The 22,979-nt window shown below is 38.9% G+C and overlaps 1 protein-coding gene across 3 annotated transcripts in view; it reads right to left on the bottom strand.

The window, feature by feature from the left end:
• Positions 1-5,234: 5,234 nt before the first annotated feature.
• LOC109855572 (zwei Ig domain protein zig-8-like) overlaps positions 5,235-22,979 on the bottom strand; it is a 121,642-nt gene continuing 103,897 nt past the window's right edge. For 2 of the 3 annotated variants that reach the window (XM_020429992.1, XM_020429990.1), the window contains exons 4-8: positions 18,789-19,030; positions 16,781-17,000; positions 12,697-12,880; positions 7,303-7,445; positions 5,235-5,611 (exon numbers count right to left, since the gene is read on the bottom strand). In XM_020429992.1, the coding sequence (XP_020285581.1) occupies positions 5,493-5,611; positions 7,303-7,445; positions 12,697-12,880; positions 16,781-17,000; positions 18,789-19,030 (908 nt within the window). In that variant the 3' untranslated portion in view covers positions 5,235-5,492. The remainder of the gene's footprint in view (positions 5,612-7,302; positions 7,446-12,696; positions 12,881-16,780; positions 17,001-18,788; positions 19,031-22,979) is intronic. The other variant, XM_020429993.1, reaches the window with a different exon arrangement.

The raw sequence follows: 22,979 nt of genomic DNA, 5'->3' as shown, positions 1-22,979 counted from the left end.
TCGCGAAAACAACTTCTTGTTCGTTTTTCATTTATTATACACGCGAATCGTGATTCATCAAGTTTGAACAGCCTATACATTAACGATAACTTTTTTCTGTTACACGTTTTTTGTTTTTTTTTTTTTTTTTTTTTTTTTTTTTAATTCTTATACTTGTACGCGAAAGTAACGCCGCTGTCTTGACTTCAAAACTTCGATATTGCGTTTTGCAAGCAATATGCTTCTTTGTCATCAATTCTTTAAGAACCGGAGGGATCCATAAATTTTGTTCCGCGCCGCCGCCGACACGAACGTCGCCTCGTAAAGTTGCATGTTTCCCGCATCCATTGCTAAACGGCTCCAAGCGCGTAGAATGGAATCCCTCTCCCCTCCTGTTCCGATAATATTTCTCGCACGCTCATATATATAAAATATCTAAGAATATGATACACCAATTGTAACTCTATCATGACGTCCGCGCGTCGCATATCGACGCGTGTAATTATAAATTTTCAACAATTTCTAACCGTAAATTCTCGATTTTTTCGCAAAGATGATTCATTTACACAAAATTCTTCTAAATAAACGAACTAATCTTACAGCAAAATATTTTTAAAAATCTATTTTATTAACTTTCAAGATTTTTCTGTGTTAGTTTCTTTGATATGATACACATTTTATGGATTTAAAAAGAAGTATTTCCATGATTAAGACAAGTGCTTTTATCTCATTTTACCATGTGTAAGATGATATAAAGGAGATACACCCTCTCACAAGATCGTTGAGGTCGTGCGTGCTGATGTGCTAAACTCGAGCGTGTAATGTGCGGAACTTGATTAGAAACCCGGAGAATAGACAAGCACGCGATCATCCCGAAACTAGTTAGATAGACGTCTGCCCATAGCTTATACAGATCAGGAGCGGGATGATGTCAAATCGCCTAATTCTCACTCGCGCTCAAAGTTTTTGATGACTGTCGGGAAAATGGTTTAATCGCGTTATTTCGCCTCTTGTAATTTTGCATTAAAAACAAAAATAAAAAAATATAAACGACACGTTCGTAAGGTTGTAACACGGTCGACTTTATGTTGTAGAACACACACATCCGAAGATTCCGAGAAATTTGTGTTCGACAAAAATTTGCATCAATTTTTTTTCGACGTATGAATTTTCCATGTGTATAAAGCCGTTGTAAACTATTCGCGCGACGATTTGTGTGATGCTAGACACGTGCCGCATGAAAAATACACGAGAATCAAGTTACGCGAGCGGCGGCGGCGGTGACGACGACGACACACTATTGCGCATTGAGTATTTTCCTCTAGCGTGCTAGACCCGGCCGCGCACATACAAGCCAGCTGAGAAATCCAGAAGCATGTCGGTGATGGTAGAACCGTTCCCCGAAGCGAACGCGAGAAGTTACAAATGTTATCCATGTTCCACGCTTCAAAACCTCAGCCTGGGGATATAAGGAGGTACTTTATTCGATAAAAAAGTCTGAAAGCGCAAAGGATGATCGTAATAATTCTTTGTTTTTTTTTTCCTTCTTACAATGTGCCTCATCTTCTTTATATTAAACTTTATTAAAATTACGCGCGATCGTTTCGCGCGCGAGAAATCGTTCCGGAATTAATTAGAATCGCACACACACGTGGTCGTAGAATGTTAAACGAATTTGGTTTTGTGGTTGAAAAACCTGATGGGTCTTCTCTTTTTTTTCCGTGAGAAGAGAGTGGCGTTGAATTTCACGAAGTGGTTCAGATGACACGGTTGTTTCGAGTTGTCGAAACGAAAACGTGAGAAGTTGTGAACATTCTTCCCTTCTCCCCTCCCACGATGAAGAATCTCGTTCACGGGTGTCGGCGGACTGCGCATGGATGAATGGAGTTCCTGCAGGTTTTCTCGACGAAGAGATCGATGAAGCCACGTCCAATCTGTCGATGCGCCTGAGCTACTTCCTGCGTGCATTCGCCCACCCTATTCTCGAGAGCGTACTTCATTTGCTGTGCGAGGGTAACGATAAAACTTCGCTTGTCTTCAGCTTGTCCCCGGTGAAAGCCGGAGAACACTGTTTTGTTTGTTTCTTTTTTTTTTTTTTTGAGACTACGCGCGATACGGTAATTTACGAAGAGCAACCGTCGTTTCCGGAAATAGATGTCGCACAACAGACCGGAAATGCGGCTTGTCGGCCCGGTTGTTTTAATAACTTTCGGACGTTATATAAAAGTTCCGTTCCGAGGACAGACAAATGCGACAATAGATTTGGAATTAAAACGCGTATAGTCGGATTTTTGTTTTTTTTTTTTTTACAGTCGCGCTCGTCCCTTAACCGCAGCTGGGCGTGAAAGCTGCTGCGCGTTTGTGCGAAACGTTACACCGCAAGCGCTTTGTTACGAGCTAGTCAAAACTGAACATGAAACAAGTGCCGAGTTATACATACCTTTCATGGAACATGAGCGGCTGTGTGCGTCTGATGTTTCTCTCTGTTCTCTCACGGATTTAATTGTTAGCGCGCTATCAAGTTTTGATAAAAATTCATATATTGATATACGATGAAGACAACGACGAGAAACAAACACGTGTGTGTGTGGTTTAGAAATTAGTTTTACTCACGGTTTTTCCGTGAAAATCCTAAAATGTTACGCGGAGGATCTCTTTGTACCATTTAACTTTCACGCGGCTATTCCATGTGTACGTTCGCGGGTGAAATGAGTCTTTTCCTCGCGGGAAAGAAAAGCGCGTCTTGTTTCAAAAAAATACATTAGAAAATAAAATTAAAAATAAAATTGCAGTTTCGTCAGAAAACACACACATGTGAGAAATTTTCGATACGGTTGATTCTCGTACGAAAAACTCTACTCGCGCTACGTGTATACGACCTACACGAATCATACTCAATGTTTTGCCAATTTCAATAAGTCACCGAGTAAAAACACAATAACAATTGTACAGTTCAATCAAATCAAATACACAACAACAAGTGTACAGTTCAATCAAATCAAATACACACGACACGTGATATGTAAAAGGGAGCATGATAGATTTGCGCACTACGTATATATATATATACGCGTGCATATCGTTTTTGATACAGAAACTGAAGTGATGTGTATGCAGAAAGCAAAATTAAAAAAAAAAAAAATCTATATGTATATATATGCCCGTTGCTTTGCGCGTTGAAAGCTGTTTCCAAAGTGTCGCGATGTAACTGCGTGACATTCAAAGTGAACTGTGCTGTTGACTAACACGTAAAAACAAATCTGCAAAAAAAAATACACGCGTTCAATAGCTGGTTTTATAACGTTATAGTCAGATATCGTTAGAAATAATAAAACAAGACAAATTTCTTATAAAATGCATATATCGTACATTAAGTGTGTTTTTTTCTCTTCACGAAAAAATCATCGTCACTCAAATTTCGCTTAAATTTATGTGTTACAGCGAGTAATTCTTTCTCTCTCATCTAGTCATTTACTATCTGTCTTTCTCTGTTGTGATATGGAGATTTGGTTGGCTGCATAAAAGACTAACGCACACGTACACACATTCGGAGAAAACAAAAAGCAAAAAGTTTTAAGTTTTATTTTACCGGCTACGTTAAAAAAAGAAAAAGAGCGTCTCTGTAAATGATTGGCTCGACCAACAATCAATGTGCGTGTTAAACGTACGTATCTCACTATCTTATGTCAAGAATAAATAACAACAAAATAACAAGAAGTCACATTCGAACTCACAGTCACTTGATTTATTTCTTTATCTTTTGCATTTTTTCTTTTTTGTATTTTTTCGTTAAAAATTATTATACAGCTTAATGTAACATTAAATAACAGCTTATAACATGTATACACATCTCTGTGTGTATGTGTCTGTATGTTGAGTCCTGCATCTGTGTTGCGTGTGTTTATGTTGATATATTAATATTGTAATTAATCGCTAATTAGAGCGATCAAAGTAATCCCAAAATATTTGACAATATCTCCTTATCAATATGCAATATACAACCTTCGATTAATCAGTAACCAAATAGATTTTACACTCGGCTAAACTCTCCGCTATACATAAATAAAGAGAGAGAGGCGTGTATCAATCACATGATTGTACAAACCAAACATTGATGACGATATATGTATATATATATATATATATATATATATGTATAATAAAAGCTCGCTACTTGATATTGTTAATTAAAAAAATTGCGAGTCAGCGCGTGAATTGTCACGCCGCTCGGGTCTCTGTGTGTATATATACCTAAATACTTCGAGCGCGGAGAATTTTGAAATATAATGGGTTACGAATGGTGATGGATGGAGGCCGAATCGAACAGCGCAATTTGTCTCGATTATCACAGCCACAGTGATACGCGATATCAGCCACTCCAATAGCGCAGTTCACGCCCAGAATTTTTATTGTTTACCAGTTATTGGTTAGTCGATACACAGATTTATGATTCTACTATAGCTTTGGTCATGTCTAGTCGCAAGCACTGATGTAAGATCTTGCAGGCTAGCACCAAGAGCACCGAGGTGGTGGGAGCCACTGGGAATACGCACACAGGCGATACCGCCGTCCGTGTGTGTGACGTCATGCACACGGACGGCGGTCTCGCTTGTGTGCGTATTCCCAGTGGCTCCCACCACCTCGGTGTTCTTGGTGCTAGCCTGCAAGATCTTACATCAGTGGTCGCAAGAGCGATCGCGTTACGATAACTCGACGAGATATTAAATACATCGTATAACTCGCGCGCGCGCTCGTCAAGAACAAACGTATCAACAAAGTGTATCTCTCTCTCTCTCTCTCTCTCTCTCTCTCTCTCTCTCTCTCTCTCTCTCTCTCTTTCTCTCTGAGAGGCAACAGTTTTCACTCGCGATAATTTAACGACTAAATTGTTTTTAGTCGGTACGCGCGCATCTGACGAAAATCGCGTTATACAAAATTGTTCGAGCGTTTAAGTAAACTCACTTTTCAAAGAAAACTATTAAGTTCTACATGTTTTTTTTTAAATATTATTATTCTCGCAATTCTGTGAAAAAGTAAACGATAATTTGAATAAAACCGCTCTGAAAATTGACGAAGATATATTTTCTTGCGATATAAATGCGGGTACGTTTTCGAGTGCCGGGCAGACTATATCGCCTTTAGAATAACGTTCCAAGACAACGCAGCCAACCGTCTCCGTTCTGCTTACTATTTCACCTACTATCTCTTATGTCAACGCCATATGGTAACACACACACACACACACACACACCCTCTCTCTCTCTCTCTCTCTCTCTTTCTTTCACACACGCGCACACACACACATTCTCTCTTTATCTCTTCTTTTCCTCCAACTCTTTCTTCGATTCTTATGTCCATTTGTGTCACGATGATACAAAAGTCCGTGCGATGTAACGGTCCAAGTGATAGTAACGGTTCGGACATTAATAGAACACTGTTTCTTTGTCATCGTCACGGTGCCCATCGTCGACTTGAGGCTTTCGCAGAACTTGAGGAACTTCCCCGTTGAGCCTTCATCTGAGCACCTGACCCGACCGAGCCAGAACGGCGGCAAGGAAGAATAGCGGCGAACTAGCGGCGCTCGCTCGGGCCACCCGTGCACCACTATGATGTAACTCGGCTAAACTTTCTCCTGAAACATCGTCAAATACACTCACAAGGAAACACTCGCGAATGTTCTTCCCCGAAATCGATAACCCTGTTCATACTTTTTGTTTTTATTGCAGCGGACGAATAAAAGAAAAAAAATACGCGCTTTCTTTGCGCCACAAGAAAGTTGCAAGTATAAAAAACAACGTTATGCCAAATTGTTATGTAAGAGATATTTAAATGATTATTAAAAAAGTAATTTGATGCTTTCGCGCGATGTATTGCGAGTAGAACTTGAAATTCGTATACTCGACCGTCCGTCATTCCTGTTGCGCGCGGATGGAACCGATTCTGAGGGTGCCCGTTTAACGCGAATACTCTCTCGTGTCATGCGAGTGTCCTCAGAACCGCGCGATTCTACTCCGTCCGCAGCGGAAATGCGGGAAGTCAGGCGGATACACCCGGTCCTCATTTCGAGTCCTAGTTTTACGTATAAAAATTTTGGAAAGTTATTTCCAGGTTGGAACTGCGTTGGTATTATTTTAGTACGCCGACGTTTTGTATACATTTCTGTTCTTATCAAAGTCACTTAATCAAAGTTTAATACAATGATGGTATCAAGCTTCTCTTAAACCCTGATGGGGTGAACTGGGATGTCCGCGGGGCGTCGATGTGACACTGGCGCGGTTCCAGCTCGAAAACTATTTTCGAGGAAAAGTATAGTATACAAGCGCTCTATTCGCAAAGAGAAGATAAACAAGATGAGACATGTGCTTCGGGATAAGACGAAGTATCTCTTAATTTAGTTACTTTAGAGTATATCGAAAGTCTCTTTCTCTCTCTCTTCAAATTTAGTAGCAAACAGTTGCGAACAGTTTCTCATCAAATAATAGCTTCGATCGTGTATACTGGTTATGTACACTTGTATACGCGTTCGTTGAACATTGACACACATAGTGTAAGCTCAGGCTTGATGTGAAGTAAATATGGAAAAGCATGTAATTAAATCCCGACTTGAGAACCTGTTACGCCACATATACTATATACGAGGTAGAGAGATAACACAATGACAGTTTACAAACTAATGCTCATTTGACTAACTAACTACTCGGTCTCATTCTCAACACGGGGCGATTTATACACAAAAAAATAGCAAAGTTCTTTCCGGACCAGATAAGAATATTCTACGAACTCAAGAGGTTTAATGCGAGATAAAAATTCCAATAGAGATTAGCTCGACAATGTATACAAAGTTGTACACAATATACAAGTTGCAACATCAAAGCTACTGTGTAAAGTTTGCTCGCGCAGTTAGAAAATTCTAACTTGTATATACTTGATAGTTTCGCCCGGCCAAAGTCTTACGCGAAAGCGTTTTAAGAGGATCCTTTGCAACAAGAGAGTTTCAAATCCCTTGGACTTTCTCACAAGAATCAAATACCAGAAGACATTTAGACGCATCCGCGCGCGCACGAATGTAAGTTCAACATAAATATTAAATGCTTCAAGAACACTTGAGTAATAATAAATAAATATAATTCGCAAATCTTTTTGGAACTCACTGTGTACCAAGAAAAAGTTAGTCACGTGCTCGCATACATATAATATTTATATCATATAAATATGTATAACATATAAATAAACTATGAAACTATGTGAACTTAATTCTCCGCGTACAAATATACAGAACATATTCGGAGGAGGGAGAAGATATATGTACAAAAATATTCTCACCGTTTAAAACGTGTACGTGAACCGTGGCGGGTTGATCCGGCATGGTGGTAAGCTGGCACGTGTAATTTCCGCTATCCGTAGGTCCGACTTTAGCTATGCTTAGAGTCGAATTGGCCCCCTCTTCCATTAGGTCCGTTTTTATGCTGCGCAACACATACACAACATATGTGTGATGACATTTTTGAGAGAACATTTCGTGTTTATCGGTAAAAAATTTTTCACATTTAGTTATTTCACACGGCGCGTATTGCGCAGGTGCAATTTGACGTTATAGTCGAAAGTAGCGCGAATTTCTGCAATCTCATCTCGTGCGCCAAGCTGTGTCAAAAACTCCGCGTAAAATCGAAAAAATTCTTACGTCAGTCCGTCACGATGACAAACTCGTCTGGAAAATACTTTAAACAAACTCGCTAATGCAATTGTGAACGCTTGTTGTGAAGCGAAGAAAAAAAAAAGAGATATCTCTTAAGGTTAACGAGAACTTCTCAATTTTACCCGCGTTTACTCTGCGTCTCACTTCTTTTCGTCTTAACTAATCGCCGACTCTCCATCACCACCGAGTCGTTTTTCTTTTTCATCTTTTTTTTTCCCCTTTATTTCTGCCCTCTCTCGTCGAGTCGCTCTCCCGCGCTCCATATATTCGCATGATTTTTCGTGCCAATTTTCTTACACGGAGACGACAAGTTAATTGCGAATCAAGCCGAGAATTATCGGCTTCCGTGAGAAAACAGTTGTTCCCGCTGGCGGGTAATAAACCCGATTAATAAGCTGCGAACTACCGAATAAATGTTTTGCGCAAAGTCAATGTAATATTAATAACAAATTTGTTTATCGCGATGAAAAATTGTTCTTTCACTTGGATGTTTCAGCGAATTCACTCGTTTATTCGGATACGTAACAATATGTTATGGTAATATTGTACAAAATGTATTGCTCGCGCTAATGTGATAATTAAATTTGGTTAAAGCGTGATTTTTCAATGTAATCATTTTTCGCGTGTAAATATGCAAAAATATTAAAGAGAAAGAGAGAAAGAGAGAGAAGAATAATATACAAGAAATCGCTTAAATCGACGATCGACAAGTTTAATTAAGAATTCAGTTCGTGCTGTCTTATATAACTGCCTGATTTAATTTGAATTGCAACCGCCGGTGGTTTTTCTTTTTCACGTCGCAAAATGTCACGATGTAGCTTTCACGACGCGATACGCGACCGCATGTTGCAACGATTGTTGTTTCCACAATCGTCTTTTCCATGTTTCTACAACGGTTCTAACGCCAAGTATTACAAGGAGGGAAAACCCGTTCTTGTAGTACAAGCTCTGATTTTCCTTTGCCGCTCTTCGCACAGAGACACGTTCTTATTTATGCCGGGTTGCGTGCCGCTGAAAGTGGAAACTCGCTGTGACCGAAAGAGATTTTGAATCGCGCCGAGCAAGCGAGACTTTAATCGAAAAAGTTCCTTCGCTCTGCAATTTGTCGCGTTCGTTACCTCCGGCCGGTTGAACACCGCCAGACGATCGTCCATTTATCCACGAGACGTTGCCGTCCATGCCTCCCGCAGCCGGCAACGTAAAGTATTGCAAAGAAGTCTCTTACAATTAGTCCGATACGCAGGCGTGATAAGACTCGCGACGCCGATGAAAATAACTAACACAAATAAGAACATCGTGTATATTTATTATTTACCCGAATTACACCGAATTGCAATACTTATTTCGAAGAAATGTGTGTTATAATTTTTCGAAACACTCGCTTTTATTTGTTTTTAATTTTTCGTAAATTTAATAAACATAAATATGTGAAAACCATGTTTTCTCTTTTTTTTTCGACTTTCACAACAACACACTCGTAAAAGTGTAAGTTATCGTTTCCGGTGTCTCGGTTGCACACTGACAGTACGCAATGCCACGTTACGCACAATCGAAATAACAATGATTAATCGTGTGGAACATTACTTTGATCGATGAATTTGTGCTGTTAATTCTCTGTATTAGCTATTTGTCCATTCGCGGCGCAATCAGCCAAAACGCGTATCGATACTATATAATACTAGCAATTTATCATTCAATCCGATGTGCCGACTCGACGAATGCTCTTTTTGCTGACGTACCGTGGGGGATGACGCATTTTTGATTCGTCAAAAAATTGAAGTTCAATAATTAGAAACGAATTCACCTGTTATTGTCTACGCGCCAGCAAAATAGAACCAAAAAAAAAAAAAAAAAAAAAGATCTGACAGAGAACTAAGTACATTCTACTTTTTATCTTATGTACCGACTCCGTGATTATGCGATAACACAAATATATATTCTGGCAACTTTTCTAGACCAGAAAAGTTCAAGGAAAAACATAAATGTAAACAAATAAGTTAATGTGTAACGTAAATAAATTTTTTGTATAAAGTATACACATCGAGTTAGATTAAATCCAAATGGCAAATAAATTAAGATAGTATCGTGTATACATAACATTGATTCGACGGTGCGGAAAATTCGATTTAACGCTGGTCAACTACGGGTACGCTTTGTGAATTACTATAGTTGTTGTAACCAGGGCTTTAATTACGATGCCGAATTTAATGTAATTTGACACTGCATAAAATGCTCTTCTCTCGTGTATTTCATTATTGTTAAAGATCCCAATGTAATTTAATGTATTAAATGCGATATTAAACGCAATAAATTCGCGTCGTATTGCTTTCAAAATAAATAGCATTTGCGTAACTAGTTTACCTATTATTCCTTGATGTGTATACACACACGGACATAGTTACATCATTTGTTCAGTAAAATTAATGCGAATGTTGTGTTTTATATAATTTGAGACGAGAATTAAAAATTTGATAGCGTGATGTGAAAGCGTATAATTCTAGCATTTTTGAATAAACAGTATCTGCGCGACGCGAGAAGAGCTTAGCCAGGCAAGTGTCACAAATAAATGGAAAATACGTATTATTAAAAGCGTAAAAGCATCAGCTACGCGTGGATAAATTACAGGATGTCAGGTCGACGCAAGGTGATTAATTAAATGAGAGAGTAAATTAAACGAGATAGCAATAATTCTCGCTCGCTCACCCCATTGCGCACATTGTTAAAAAGAATAAGGAATGCTGTGGCTTTACGCGCGACATGCGCACACACATTCTTTCTTACGCGAAAGAATGGGATGAAAAACGAAAATTTATAGAACGAGATCAGACAGATACACACACACACACACACAGTCGGGGATAATATCAACTCATACAACGAACATCGATGCTCTACATGATTGAGAAAATCGTCATATATGTGTGTACGTGTGTGTACAGTAACAAAAAAAATCAAACATGAATTACAAAAATAAAAAAGAATCTAAAAAACCATATAAACCCGATTTTTCAACTCACTTTAAAATAATTCAGTTTTTATTAATCGCGGTATAATATATAAAAAAAAAAAAAAACCGGTTCTAATTAATATTATAATGCATGCAGGATGGCACAATATTTGTCAGCTATGTTGTGTAGCGGTCGAGCAGATCGCAGAGGGACGTTATCCAACGTTCCGTTTCTCGCAACGAGATCTACGACCTCGTGTATGTACAGTCGTTCGTATGTACAGAAGCGCGCAACGCAAACTAATTTCATTTACTGTCCCGCCGTGTCTCACCAACGCCTAACTTTACTGTCAGAGCGCGGGCCCACAGAGAAGCGCGCCGGTCCCACGACCGAGAATCAACCCCTACGTACACCGACACCTTTCTCGTCGACACACCGCCGTTCCAACTCTCGCGGCTGGCTGTCATCAGCCAACGTGTATTCCGTATGAACACTCTAGCGGCACGTATTTTCGAATCCTTCGGGGCTTCTCATATTCTGGTCTTGGAAATCGCGCGTACCGAAAGGCGTATTGGATACGCACACTCGTCGGTTTCCATTAACATTTACATGTTACACACACAACGCACACAACGTACACACTCGGAATTATATATATATTTCACGAATATACGTTTACAATATTTTCCCAAACTTTTTCCTCTGTACGTAATATTTACAATATTTTAATTATTATTTACGTATTTATCTGTAAAAACAGAATAAAATAAAAAGTATATTGTGTTTTCACCATTATAATAAATAATAATAATAATAATAATAACTAAATATTCCTTCTATTTTTTATCGTATAATTTGTTGTTAAAAAAACAACGTATAGGTTTAATAACTTGTAACAGCGGTAAAACAAAAGAAATTTAAAGAACATTATTACAAATTTCGTTCTCTTGCAAACGTCAAAGTTTCCTCTTTCGCTTCAGTTTTGCAAAAGTGCAGCTGCGGATATAATTCAACGTGATAAGTCGCGCCATTTATCATACTTAACAAAACGATGTTGGACGAAAGAAAACGAGAAAAACACAAATACGTGACAATATATAAATGAGATAAAATTTTTTAATACGAGATTTTTTTTTGTTGCCCCGATTTCCGCGCAAAAATTTCAGATCTGAACGTAACATATACGACCGGTCGACTTTGGTCATTTCGCAAAATGAATTGTGCCCCGTTATATATCATTGACCTGCGATATCAAAACGAACTATATATTAACGAAGCTTAATACAAACGGCTTGTCGCTCTTGTCCTTTTTCTGATTTTTATTCCTGTTTTATTCGGTGCGACAGCTGAACGAGTCTCCCCGCTATTATACGAATTGCGAATAATGAATTTTTATGCTGCAGAATGAGTTCTTTCTATTCTACTGTTCCAGCCAACTTGCAGGAATCTATAATAAAATATAATCTCCGTGATAGGAGGAAGAGAGATGAGAGAAAGAAAGAGAGACAGAGCGAGCGAGATGTCATATTTTTTAACGTAGCGTAAAAAAACATCCTGATGAAAGGCAATGCAAAGAAAAAGAGTTATACGTGAGCGATCTATTGTATATTGGACTTTTCTCAGCCGGGTTTCCGCCCAATTGACACAGAATCTTTCCTCTTGCGCGTAAACTCTCGTCAAACAAGGAAAAGTTTCGTGAATTAATTACACTTTGTTCGCATAACCACGTCAAGTACGTCTCGACATTCGTATTATACATATTCTCATATTTGCCGTGAAGCGCGTTTCCTCCTCTAACTGAAACGACTTTGTGCAAGCACAAATTTCAAGTAATAGAGCTACCAAGTTTAAAAGACCTCTTTGCGCGGCTTTCAAAGCTTGCGCGTGCACGCGCGCGCGCGCGACCGTATTGCTGCGCGAGATGTGAAATAAAAAAGATGGATTGTGAATAATTTAAATGCGTAAACAAAGAAAAAACAAATAAAATGACTGAAAAAGTATTAGGGCGAGAAAGCGCCGACATTCTTCTCCCGGTTAAAAAAGAATGCAATATATTTAAAAACTCGAAGTCACCTGATGCCGCCTCTCGTCGTGTCGTTGTTCAAGACTCTGTTACCGTGGAGCCACTGGACGACGCTGTACTGCACCTGCATCGCTATGTGACGCACGACGCACAGTAGTTCGATAGTGCTGTCAGCCTCGTAGTACTTGTCTCGCAGCGGCTCGCCCAGGGCGTCCACTATTTGGACGGACGGTGCTGAAAAATTTGATAGAAACAGATTCGATAGAAATAAAAATAATATTCAATAAATATGAGAGACAGAGATAGAGATAGAGATAGATATATACATATAGAGAGAGAGAGAGAGAGAAAAGAGAAAAAAGAACAAAGACAGAGATGCGCGTAATTTTCACGGCAATTATATTGCGAAAAGTTTCTATTCTAGCAACACGAGATTTCGACACTGTTTGTTGAATTTATTGAGCTCGTCGTGACAATTTGCGCGTCATGAAATTTGACCATATACAGCAAGCGTGATATTGGATTACTGTAAGGAAAATCAAAGTGTAAAAAGTCTAATTCTTATATACATTGTAATTTATATTTGTGTGTGTATCTATAATTCTTATATTTTGTATGTGTATAATATTCAATTCTATTTGCGTGAATTTTGGATGTAACGGCGATAATCTCACAGCAGATTTGTCTGTTTGTGACTGTCGAGGTGACAAATGTTTACGACCGTTGTCTTGTTTGCGATGTTTGTNGATTGCCTGTTGATAATCCAACCGACGATTTTCAAACAGGGAAAACAGAAAGATGTCCTCGAAAACCGAGGTGATGAGCGAGAGGTCTTCGGTCGCCGGAGACAGAGAACTCGGAGCCGTTAATAGAGACAAGTCGCGCGAGCTATCGGAAGTGTGAAACCACTTAGTCGCGTGAGCTATCGGAAGTTGTGAAACCGCTTAATTGTTAACTTTAATTATAATAAATTCATTTTGTTCATCTTTACATATTAAATACTGAGAATTAATTCTTTCTATAACCAATAATACCACATTACATAGAATTCGACTACAAATATTTAACTTTATGGCCCAATAAATATCTCTCATATTGACGTCATTGGGTTGTCCACACGACCGCGCACCCAACACGCGATCGAGAGCCACCCCAATTCATTCGTATATCTCCATCGCCGTCTTTCTATTGGACTGGACCGTTTCCAACTAGCGCCACGATACCTATTCGATAGCTATATATCGCGGTCCGTGAAGTCCGGAGCGATGTACAAGCAGGCAGCGAAAGAAATCACGAAAAAGGGAAACGTTTTGGAGATAGATCAGAGTGCTCTCTCTTCCTGCTACGGCCTGTGCTACTCCCGACCTCATGAATACCGCGCGAAATGTAATCTCTCTCGCGCCCTCGCCCTTTTCTCTTTCCATGACTCTCTCTTTTCTCTTTTTTTGTATTATCCCATCTGAGGCACGTGCCGCACTTTATTTCGCGTGTTTTTTTTTTTTTTTAATTTTTTTTTCAAGGCGATACAAAATTTTTCCCGTTCCACAAGCTCGTACAGGGAAATATGTTATTCGCTTTTATTGTTCTCTTGGTTTTCTTTTTTTTTTTTTTTTGTCGTATAATCTGACATTAATTTGCAAATTTCGATGCGTTTTTGAAATTGGTATCTATTCGGATGATAAAAATAAGAGTGATAAGGAAAGAAGACTTTTTAGATAGGCGTATTCTCGTTTATTTATATGTGTTAACGCGTCCTGTGATATAAAAATAAAAAAAATAAAAAAAAAAAACAAAAACCACGCGCGAACTAAAATTGCCGGAAGGATCGACGACGGGAAAGACACGGGAAGACGGACGACAAATGGAAGTCGGGAAAGTAGAACTTGCGTATATACATCAAAATCTCGGAGCTACTTTATCTCGTGTGGTCTTAGTCTTCTCTTTGGTTTTTGGATTAAGTGTTAATCCGTTGTTTAACGCGTTCTAGCGAAGGCGATGATCCTGACATTTCTCGAGTGTGACCCAAAGACAAAATTAAATGTTTGTTTTACTTTGATTTTCTCTTCCTCGTCTTTGCTAATTAAACGCGCATTTCGGATCTGTGTAAATCGATTTGATATTACTCTACATCGATATAGCGCGAACATTCAAGATCTAATATTTAGTTTTCTTGTTTTCGTTTCGTTTATCACATTGAATAATTTATATTCGAGAAAAAGTAAACGTTCCAAGTTTAACCTTACTCGCGCGTTGTTACTATTTTATACCATAAAAACTAAAACTCAATTTTCTCGTATTTATATTGTTCCCATGTGTGTATTTCGCTCTGTGTTGTAAATATATAATCTTTCGATTATAGTTTTTTTTTCGGGCGCGCGCTCTTATCGCGCGATCGAAAGGTAACAGCGATAATCGATTGAAGCTTGCGACAATAGCTCGGGCACGGTGCATTCAAATCTCGGTACGTTAATTATCGTATACCATGCGCGATCCATCGAAAATACGCGATTGCAAGATTCGCGAAACAATAGACAATTGTGCTTGCTTGCAATTTAGCTTTCAAAGTTAAACAGATACAAAAACAAAGAATAGATTGGCCGGCGAGAATACGAGCGCGCGTGCGCGGTTCGACGATATATCGTTCTTTCAACGGCGTTTGACATTTCAAACCACGTTACAAACGATCTCATGAAAGCTTCCGCACAAAGGCGCCGGCAGTATGAAACAATTAAGCTTTAATTGTATGAATATCGAGTGTGATATCTCGATAATAGGAAGCGCAAAATAAATGGTCGCTAACGGTATAATAATATTGCTCGCCAACACCATCGACAAACAGCGATACAGCATCAAATTATGTACGTCCGCAGATTGCGCAACACTTTTCCAATGTGATCGACGCAAACATCACACACGTACACACACGCGCGCGCGCACACACACACACATACACACACAGAGGGATTACTTCGACAATTTTTAGTATAGAAGAATTATGGGAAAGAGACTGCTACGAGAATAAGAGCAAGAGACTTTAAACGCGGATAATCCTTTTGAACTCGCGTTAGAAGATTTTTCGTTATAACGTGAAGAAGCTACATCGTCTTATCCGATGGGAAGCTTACAATATAATCTCACATCGGCGAAAGCGCGTGGACCGAGAAAGAAGTGAAAGAGGAATTTCTTTGTTTCGATCCTTTTTCTCTTTTGTTGTAAGCTTGCGCGATTTTATGCGATTTGACGAAAGCAAAACCGGTACGATTTCCGGTTACGTTGTTATCTATATTACAGACGGATTTACTAGAATTTCTGATGCAGTGTTGCATCGTGTCTTGAGAGAGAGAGAGAGAGAGAGAGAGAGAGGGAGAGAATTCAGGTACATGTACATATTTTCTATGTATTTGAAATTCAACTTAAGAAATGCGATAGTAATTGTGTTAGTTCCAACGTTTTAGTAAGTACTTTCGAGATCGTTCAACAAACGTACTCGACATCTGCTTTTGTTCTCATTTCCTAATGCCGACTGCGTAATATTTCTACAGGCGCGATCTTGGTGTTCTTCTTCTCTGTTAGCTTTTAAAATTGCGCAATTTTCTTTTTTCCCCCCTCTCTCTTTATGTTTATTAAAATCTTTCTTATTTATTTGTCAATTTTCCGCTTCAAACGTCAAGTGTCATTCCGCTCTTCCATCTCTCTTTTATTTCTCTAAATAGCTCGACACATCTCGATTTCATTCCGCAGCGCGGAGATGAAGTTTCTCCGCGCTCTAAACTCCGCGCCGTTCTTCCAAGCCGAATCCTCATTCACCTCAATTATAGAGCACGTCGTTTTCAATTATCCTTTTAACTAAGCGATCTCTACCGTAAAAAAAAAAAAAAAAAAAAAAGAAGAAAGAAAAATAGCGCGAACAAAACCAATTTGTTCAATCGCTACAGCTTCGCGAGAAAAAAGCTAAATCAACTTTATTCAAAGAAAATACGTAACTAAAACCGCGTGGAAATTTTACCTTGTTTTTTTTTTTTTTTTTGCGGAGATACATTTTGTCGCTACACGTTGTCGTCATTATTACCGTTGCAACGTATGTACATGATGTCGACATCAGGCGGAAAGCCGTTGATTCACATTATCACTTACCGTTAATGTGTAGGTTGACATGAATGAACTTAGGTGGATGGGTGCTGATCTGACACTCATATTGACCCTCGTCGCTGCTGTTAACACGCTTGATACGCAGACGCCAGTTGTCCGGATACTGAAATTCGATGGTATATCTCGGATCACTCGTATACGTATGCTGACCCACTGTCAGCAGACTCATCTTCTCGCTACTCTCCTGTCGTCGCAACCAGGATACCTACACGAATAAAAAAACAAATATTTCTAAAAAAATGGTTTTCATATTTTTCACGTTTGAACAAGCACGTTTTGCAATTTAATGTTTTAAAATGGCAAATATTAACGCAAAAATATGCTACATAAATACGTAAGAAAAAAACATTTTAACATACAAAAATAAATAAAAAAAAACATAAATATAAATGTGTAATGTAGTCGAAACTGAAGTAATTACATGTACTGTGCAAAAATAACAAATAAATTATTTATTATAATTTTTATATACGCAAAACGCATAGGGTTCGTGAATGACTCAATGTTTAATAAAACAACGCGATTGAAAAGCGAAAGATTTCAAGTTCAAATTCCGGTCTAGTCTTTGTGTCAAACTGCATATATGATTCAATTTCACGTAGACTTGGTTTTTTTCTCAACGTCTGCGAGATTTATCGCAAAATTTACGCGTGTCGTTCTTCTTGATTTTTCGTCAATAGATAAAATAGTAAGCCAAGAATTAGGAAGCTTACATTATATACGGTCAGTTTTTAAGTCTCTTATTTAAAGGAGAGAATATAATCTTTAAAATTATTAGTTGAATTTATGAGAGAACGGACACAAGTATTAGCGTAGAAGGCCTGAACAGCTCAGACGGTTATATTTAAGAGAGCAATTGTGTGCGCCCAGAGAAAAGTAGCAGTTCGATTCACCCTTTACTGCCTGATTTTCTTTTTTTTTTTTACGCTGGATTTTCTTCAGCGCGCGGATAAATCCTTCAACTTTTACTACATTTTTCCCTCACGAAGGGGAACAACTTCACGAATATTTATCAAGTCAATTTCTTTGTATATTTAATAAACACCACACCTTGTATTTATCAAACACAAAGTTGGTTTTTTTTTAAAAGCAAAAAGTTACATAACATTAAATTAAACAATCAAAATTATAATGCAATATTTAATTTTCCATGATACTGATTGTTGTAGTGTATAAATTGCTGCTAGGTATGTAATAGGATATTATCTGTTCAAGCGCCAGAGAGAGAGATTCATGCGCGCATAACCGATATCTGACCGCATAATTTGTTCTATAGTTTGGGCCACGGATAATGCGGAAACGGCTTGTAACTATATTACGAGCAACATTGCGTTTCAAATGAACATAACAGTAATTGGAAATAATCCGTCATAATTATAACAGAAACTGCGAGAGAAATCGGACGGGCGATTAATTTTTTGACTAATTACTGCATTATTTCAAAGTCTGTCAGACGAAAGAAAAAACCACAATTTTTTACCGCATCAGCAAGAAGAAAAATAGTTACGCACGTTTGTGTTCGTCCTTAAAAATCTCTCATGTCTGATAAGTAAATTGTGACTACATGCTGGTACGAGTGTAATTACGGTAAAACCGATAAAAACTTTGTACGCATGAAAATCACACACACAAACGCGAAAATAGAATTAATCGAATTAGTGCCAATGAATTATTTTACGTGCAGATTATTACGATTGCAAATAATATTAGGTCAGACATTACGCGAATTTCTTCCTTAAATTTGTTCCTTGAAGTATAAAATATACGAATAGTCGCGCGGACCAGCAGATTAATCATAATAAGCTAACCGTAGCTTACCCGGGTCGTAATAAGGCAAAATATTCCGAGATTACTCCGTGAATTATTGCGCTATGAATTTGTAGCAATGATTAAAAGGATGTGGGCGACCAATTACGAGAGAGAGAGAGAGAGAAAGCGAGAGGAACGACGGGAGGAGTAAACAGAATGAGCGAGTATGCACTTCCGCGCTTACGGTTTTATCCTGCAGCAACGATATTCTACAATCGAGAGTGACACTAGCGCCGGCTTGCACCGTGATGTTGGAGCTTTCGCCTTCGAAGTGAGGACCCCATTTATGATCGTGATGATGTTGATGCTTGTTTAGAGTGCTGTGCGTATCAAAGATGTAGTTCAGCATTGGTGCATCCGTCGGCACGGATCGTTTCGCCGTCGTCGCTGATTTCGTGGAAATCGAATCCGTCGCCGGAGGCAGTTCTGTAACATATAAAAAATAATACGTCAATCGACGTATATATAGTATAAACAATGATTAACAAAAAAGAAATTGTTTTTTCCACTTTTTTTGATATTTTGAACAGCGGAACGCGTGAAATGCATATATCGCGCATATCCGTTATAATTGTCCATGATTGTTTACAACGTTTTTTATGTATATTTTCATATTACGCTCTGCTGAGTTTTTTTGCCGTTTTATTTTCTTTTTTTGCAATTCAACTCGTTTCCGATTGTAGATTGTAAATTTGCTTAATCGACTTGTTGATGATTTTCCCGGTTTAGACCGTATCGCTCAGATTATTGACACTTAACCAGCCTGCCAATAACAGCTAATATTGATGTAAATACACGCACGTCTGCAATTGCGTAATCAGGATACACACATCGTCTCCTTGAGCTGATATTCTCGTCGCTAATGTTATCGTTGCGTATCGAGTAAATTATATGTCCAACATTTTTCAACGGGATCAAGTTTCGTCTTATATTCCAATCTAATTTTAATTTAAAAAAATAATTATATGTATATATACTTATATGTATATAATGTTAAAATTACACACACATACAATGAGTGTATACGTGTATAACATTGTATGATTAGATGGATGTAAAATTCCAGATAATAAAAGCTGGTTTTGATGAGAATGGTTGAACCTTTGCACTGGAAATATAAATCCGAATACACGATTTTTGAGAGTTATCCGTATATTGTAGCAGCGCGGTAAATATGAGAAATCGAACGAAGGATGGTATATCGAAAAATTTGACATACTGAGTACAGACTTCTTCTTCTTCTTCTTCATAAGTCTCGTCACGTAACGCCAACAGAAGTTCCATTTGAGAATCCGCGGCGCGGACGTAAAGCCCGCTGCAGTCGATTGTTCTACGACCGAAGACGAATTGGAGCACTTGCGCAGGTAATCCTGACTTTCATCGAGTCAGCGATAGGTGAGCGTCGGAGTTCGCCCCGAACCACGACGAACTCCGGGCAACCTCCGGAAAGATTCTGGAATTCGCGGCATTGCGACAGAAGAAGAAAGAAATATATAGGAACGTAGAATCCCGCGCGACGAAGTCGCACGTCAAAAAGGATCAGTATGCCGCGGAGCGCAAAATGTTCTTTTCCGCGCGCGACTCTTCGTCGTCATCTCGTATCTCTAAAGCTTCCCCATTTCTTTTCTCTTTCTCTCCGTGCGTTCCGTTCTCTTCGCCGTTTGCCTACATCGGTCGCCTCTATACCTTCCTGGTTGCACCAATGCGTCAATTCTGTTCTCTCGATCGCAGAAATTTTTCCCTCGCTGGAGGGAAGAAAACCTGATCGGGAATTCCGGTGGTACTGCTGGAAGCGTGTCTCGGATACCGAGAAGAATCTATCTAGCGCCGTAACATACACACGTATTCTCTGTCTGTCTCTTTCTCTCTCTCTCTCTCTTTTTTTTATCTATCGCTCTCTTTCGTCTCTTTTTCTCTCGGCTATGTGAGGATCAGTATACACGCTGTATTGAAATTAATATCGGATTGAAAACTCTGCTTTTTGATACGAACGTGGTGTGAAGGAACGAATTCAGAGATATAACGCAATTTTCGTTTAAGCGCAGATTTTACACGTTCACGTGAAATATTCGTGTAATCATATCGGAGAACAATATAATACGCGACGAATAATTGAACGAAATACGCGCAATTGTTCAATTCTCTCTTCAAAAAATTCTAGCAACTCGTTCGGGTCTAAGCAACGAGACTTAGATAGAATAATTGACGTACAAAACAATACTCAAGGCACACAGCTGACAAAGCCGAAACGGAAACTGCGAAGTATCGTTAATCTCGGAGCGCGAATACAACGTAATTCTACTTTCGAAGTTCGGTATACGAATACTAAGCAGAAGAGAGATGACTGTGTCGGTATGTCGTTGGCACCAGCTGATTGCAACCATTTGTTGACAAGATGTACATTCTACAATCACGCTGAGATGCTAGATTACACAGAGTGACTAATTACGCAAATTTGTTCCATAAGATGCCAGAAGCGCAAAATGCGAGCGCGCGGAGGAAGTGCGAAGAATGCGCTTTCGGGAGCGGAGAGAGAAACATATCTGTATGTGTCTTATGTTTAGATGATTTATCTGTTGTGTGTATGTGTGTGTGTGCGTGTGTGTGTGTGTGATCTCTGTATTTTGAGCTCAAATCTGTGCTAGTAAAAATCATTTATTTATTAATCGTTTTACATATTTCTCTCAATCTCTCTTTCTTTCTATCTTTTTTCCAAACGAAATGTATTTACAACATCGCGGAAATATAAACAGATCTTACGATGAAACGTTTTGATCTATTTCACTTGGAAAACGTGCATATCGCGCGTTTTATTTATTTATTTTTTTTTTTTCAATCTTTGAATCGAGTTTGACAATGTCGTTATGAGATAACGATTTTCGACTTTTTATTTCACGATCGTTTTCCGATATTTCTTTAATTCTCATGTTCATTCGAAAACATAAAATAGAGAACGGAATGGGGTATTCCATTTGTGGACTTGCGGTGTAATCGTATGGTCTAAACCCCACGATAAATAATTCTGATTCGCCGCACAATCTACTAGTACGCTCATGTTTTATTCATGCCGAACGCGTGCGACGTGTAACGTGTTATATCGTCGTAGGTTCGGCGACATATACATACACGGGATCTATAGATTTTTACAAATTGTCTCATTCGCCACTTTTACAGTTAGCAATATTCTTAGTGCTTTCGCATCAATGAGCGAAGTCATCACATCGAACTGTTTCGCTGCAATCCCATATATTCTATCGAGAAAAACACCCCCGTAATAACACGATGTATTCAATGCATATTCTTGTTGAAAACCCCCTCCGTCGCGCGATGGAATATTTAATATTTAATAACTCTATATTTTATTTCTGGTTATCACAATCACACACACACACACACAAAATAAAATCACATAAACATGTGGTAACAGGTACTCAACCGAGAGTATGCTCCGTGAATGTGTGTGTGTGTGTGTGTGTGATATAAATATATTCGCGATAAAAGAAACATATAGCGCACGCATTATCTTACATTTTCGACTCGCGGGAGTTTGCATGCGGGGGTTTGCTCAAGCGGCCGATTTCTCCCGTAGAACCGATCGATTTATGACAAAACGTGCAGGTGCAACACACGATGCGGATACTATAAATTGCGAGAATTGCAGGTACATACGGATGGACTCACGGCAAACGTTTAGTTATATATTCGGGCAGTTCTCCCGTTGAGAGTGCTGCATATGTCATGCAGCCACGAACGCAAACGTGAATATTACGCGCCGTGTCAATGTATACTCTACGTCGTATCGATTTGAAGTAACAAGCAATTTGCATCCTTCGTTCTTTCTATGTATAATAAATGAAAAATAAACAAAAGAAATAGAGAGAGAAAGAGAAGGGAGTTTTTTTGTTTTAAGAATTACACGTTGTACAAAGTAAGCAATCGTGGAAGAGATTCAAACGGACCGACGCTGCTGGTTACCGTATCATTAACGAATACGTACGCATGAGCGCGCGTTCTCGGCGTGTTCAACATAGAAGGTACATTTACACGATGTATGCGGAAACGTGAAGTTACATTCCGCGATGCCAGCAACGCGCCACGACTAGCATCGATCTCTCTGGGAATTAATTGCGCACGTCGACGGCACCGATCGCTTTGTCACTTTCATGATTTGCGCTCACGTCGCGGTGCGCCGCGAGTAGATTAGAAATTCTGCACGCGTTTCAAACGTCCACACGGAGAAAACACTATGGATATCACTTCAGGAAATATAGTTGCCCCAACAAAATAGTAATGTTATTTTTCGCCCATGCGTACACTATGGTTGTAGAAACCATAGTTCTATGGAAATGACTTGTATGGTTGATCCAACATTAAT

Source organism: Pseudomyrmex gracilis, unplaced genomic scaffold, assembly GCF_002006095.1.
Source record: "Pseudomyrmex gracilis isolate BER0280 unplaced genomic scaffold, ASM200609v1 scaffold_92, whole genome shotgun sequence".
Lineage (NCBI taxonomy): Eukaryota > Metazoa > Arthropoda > Insecta > Hymenoptera > Formicidae > Pseudomyrmex > Pseudomyrmex gracilis.
The sequence above is the reverse complement of the archived record's forward strand: the minus strand, read 5'-3'. Positions and strand labels throughout refer to the sequence as shown.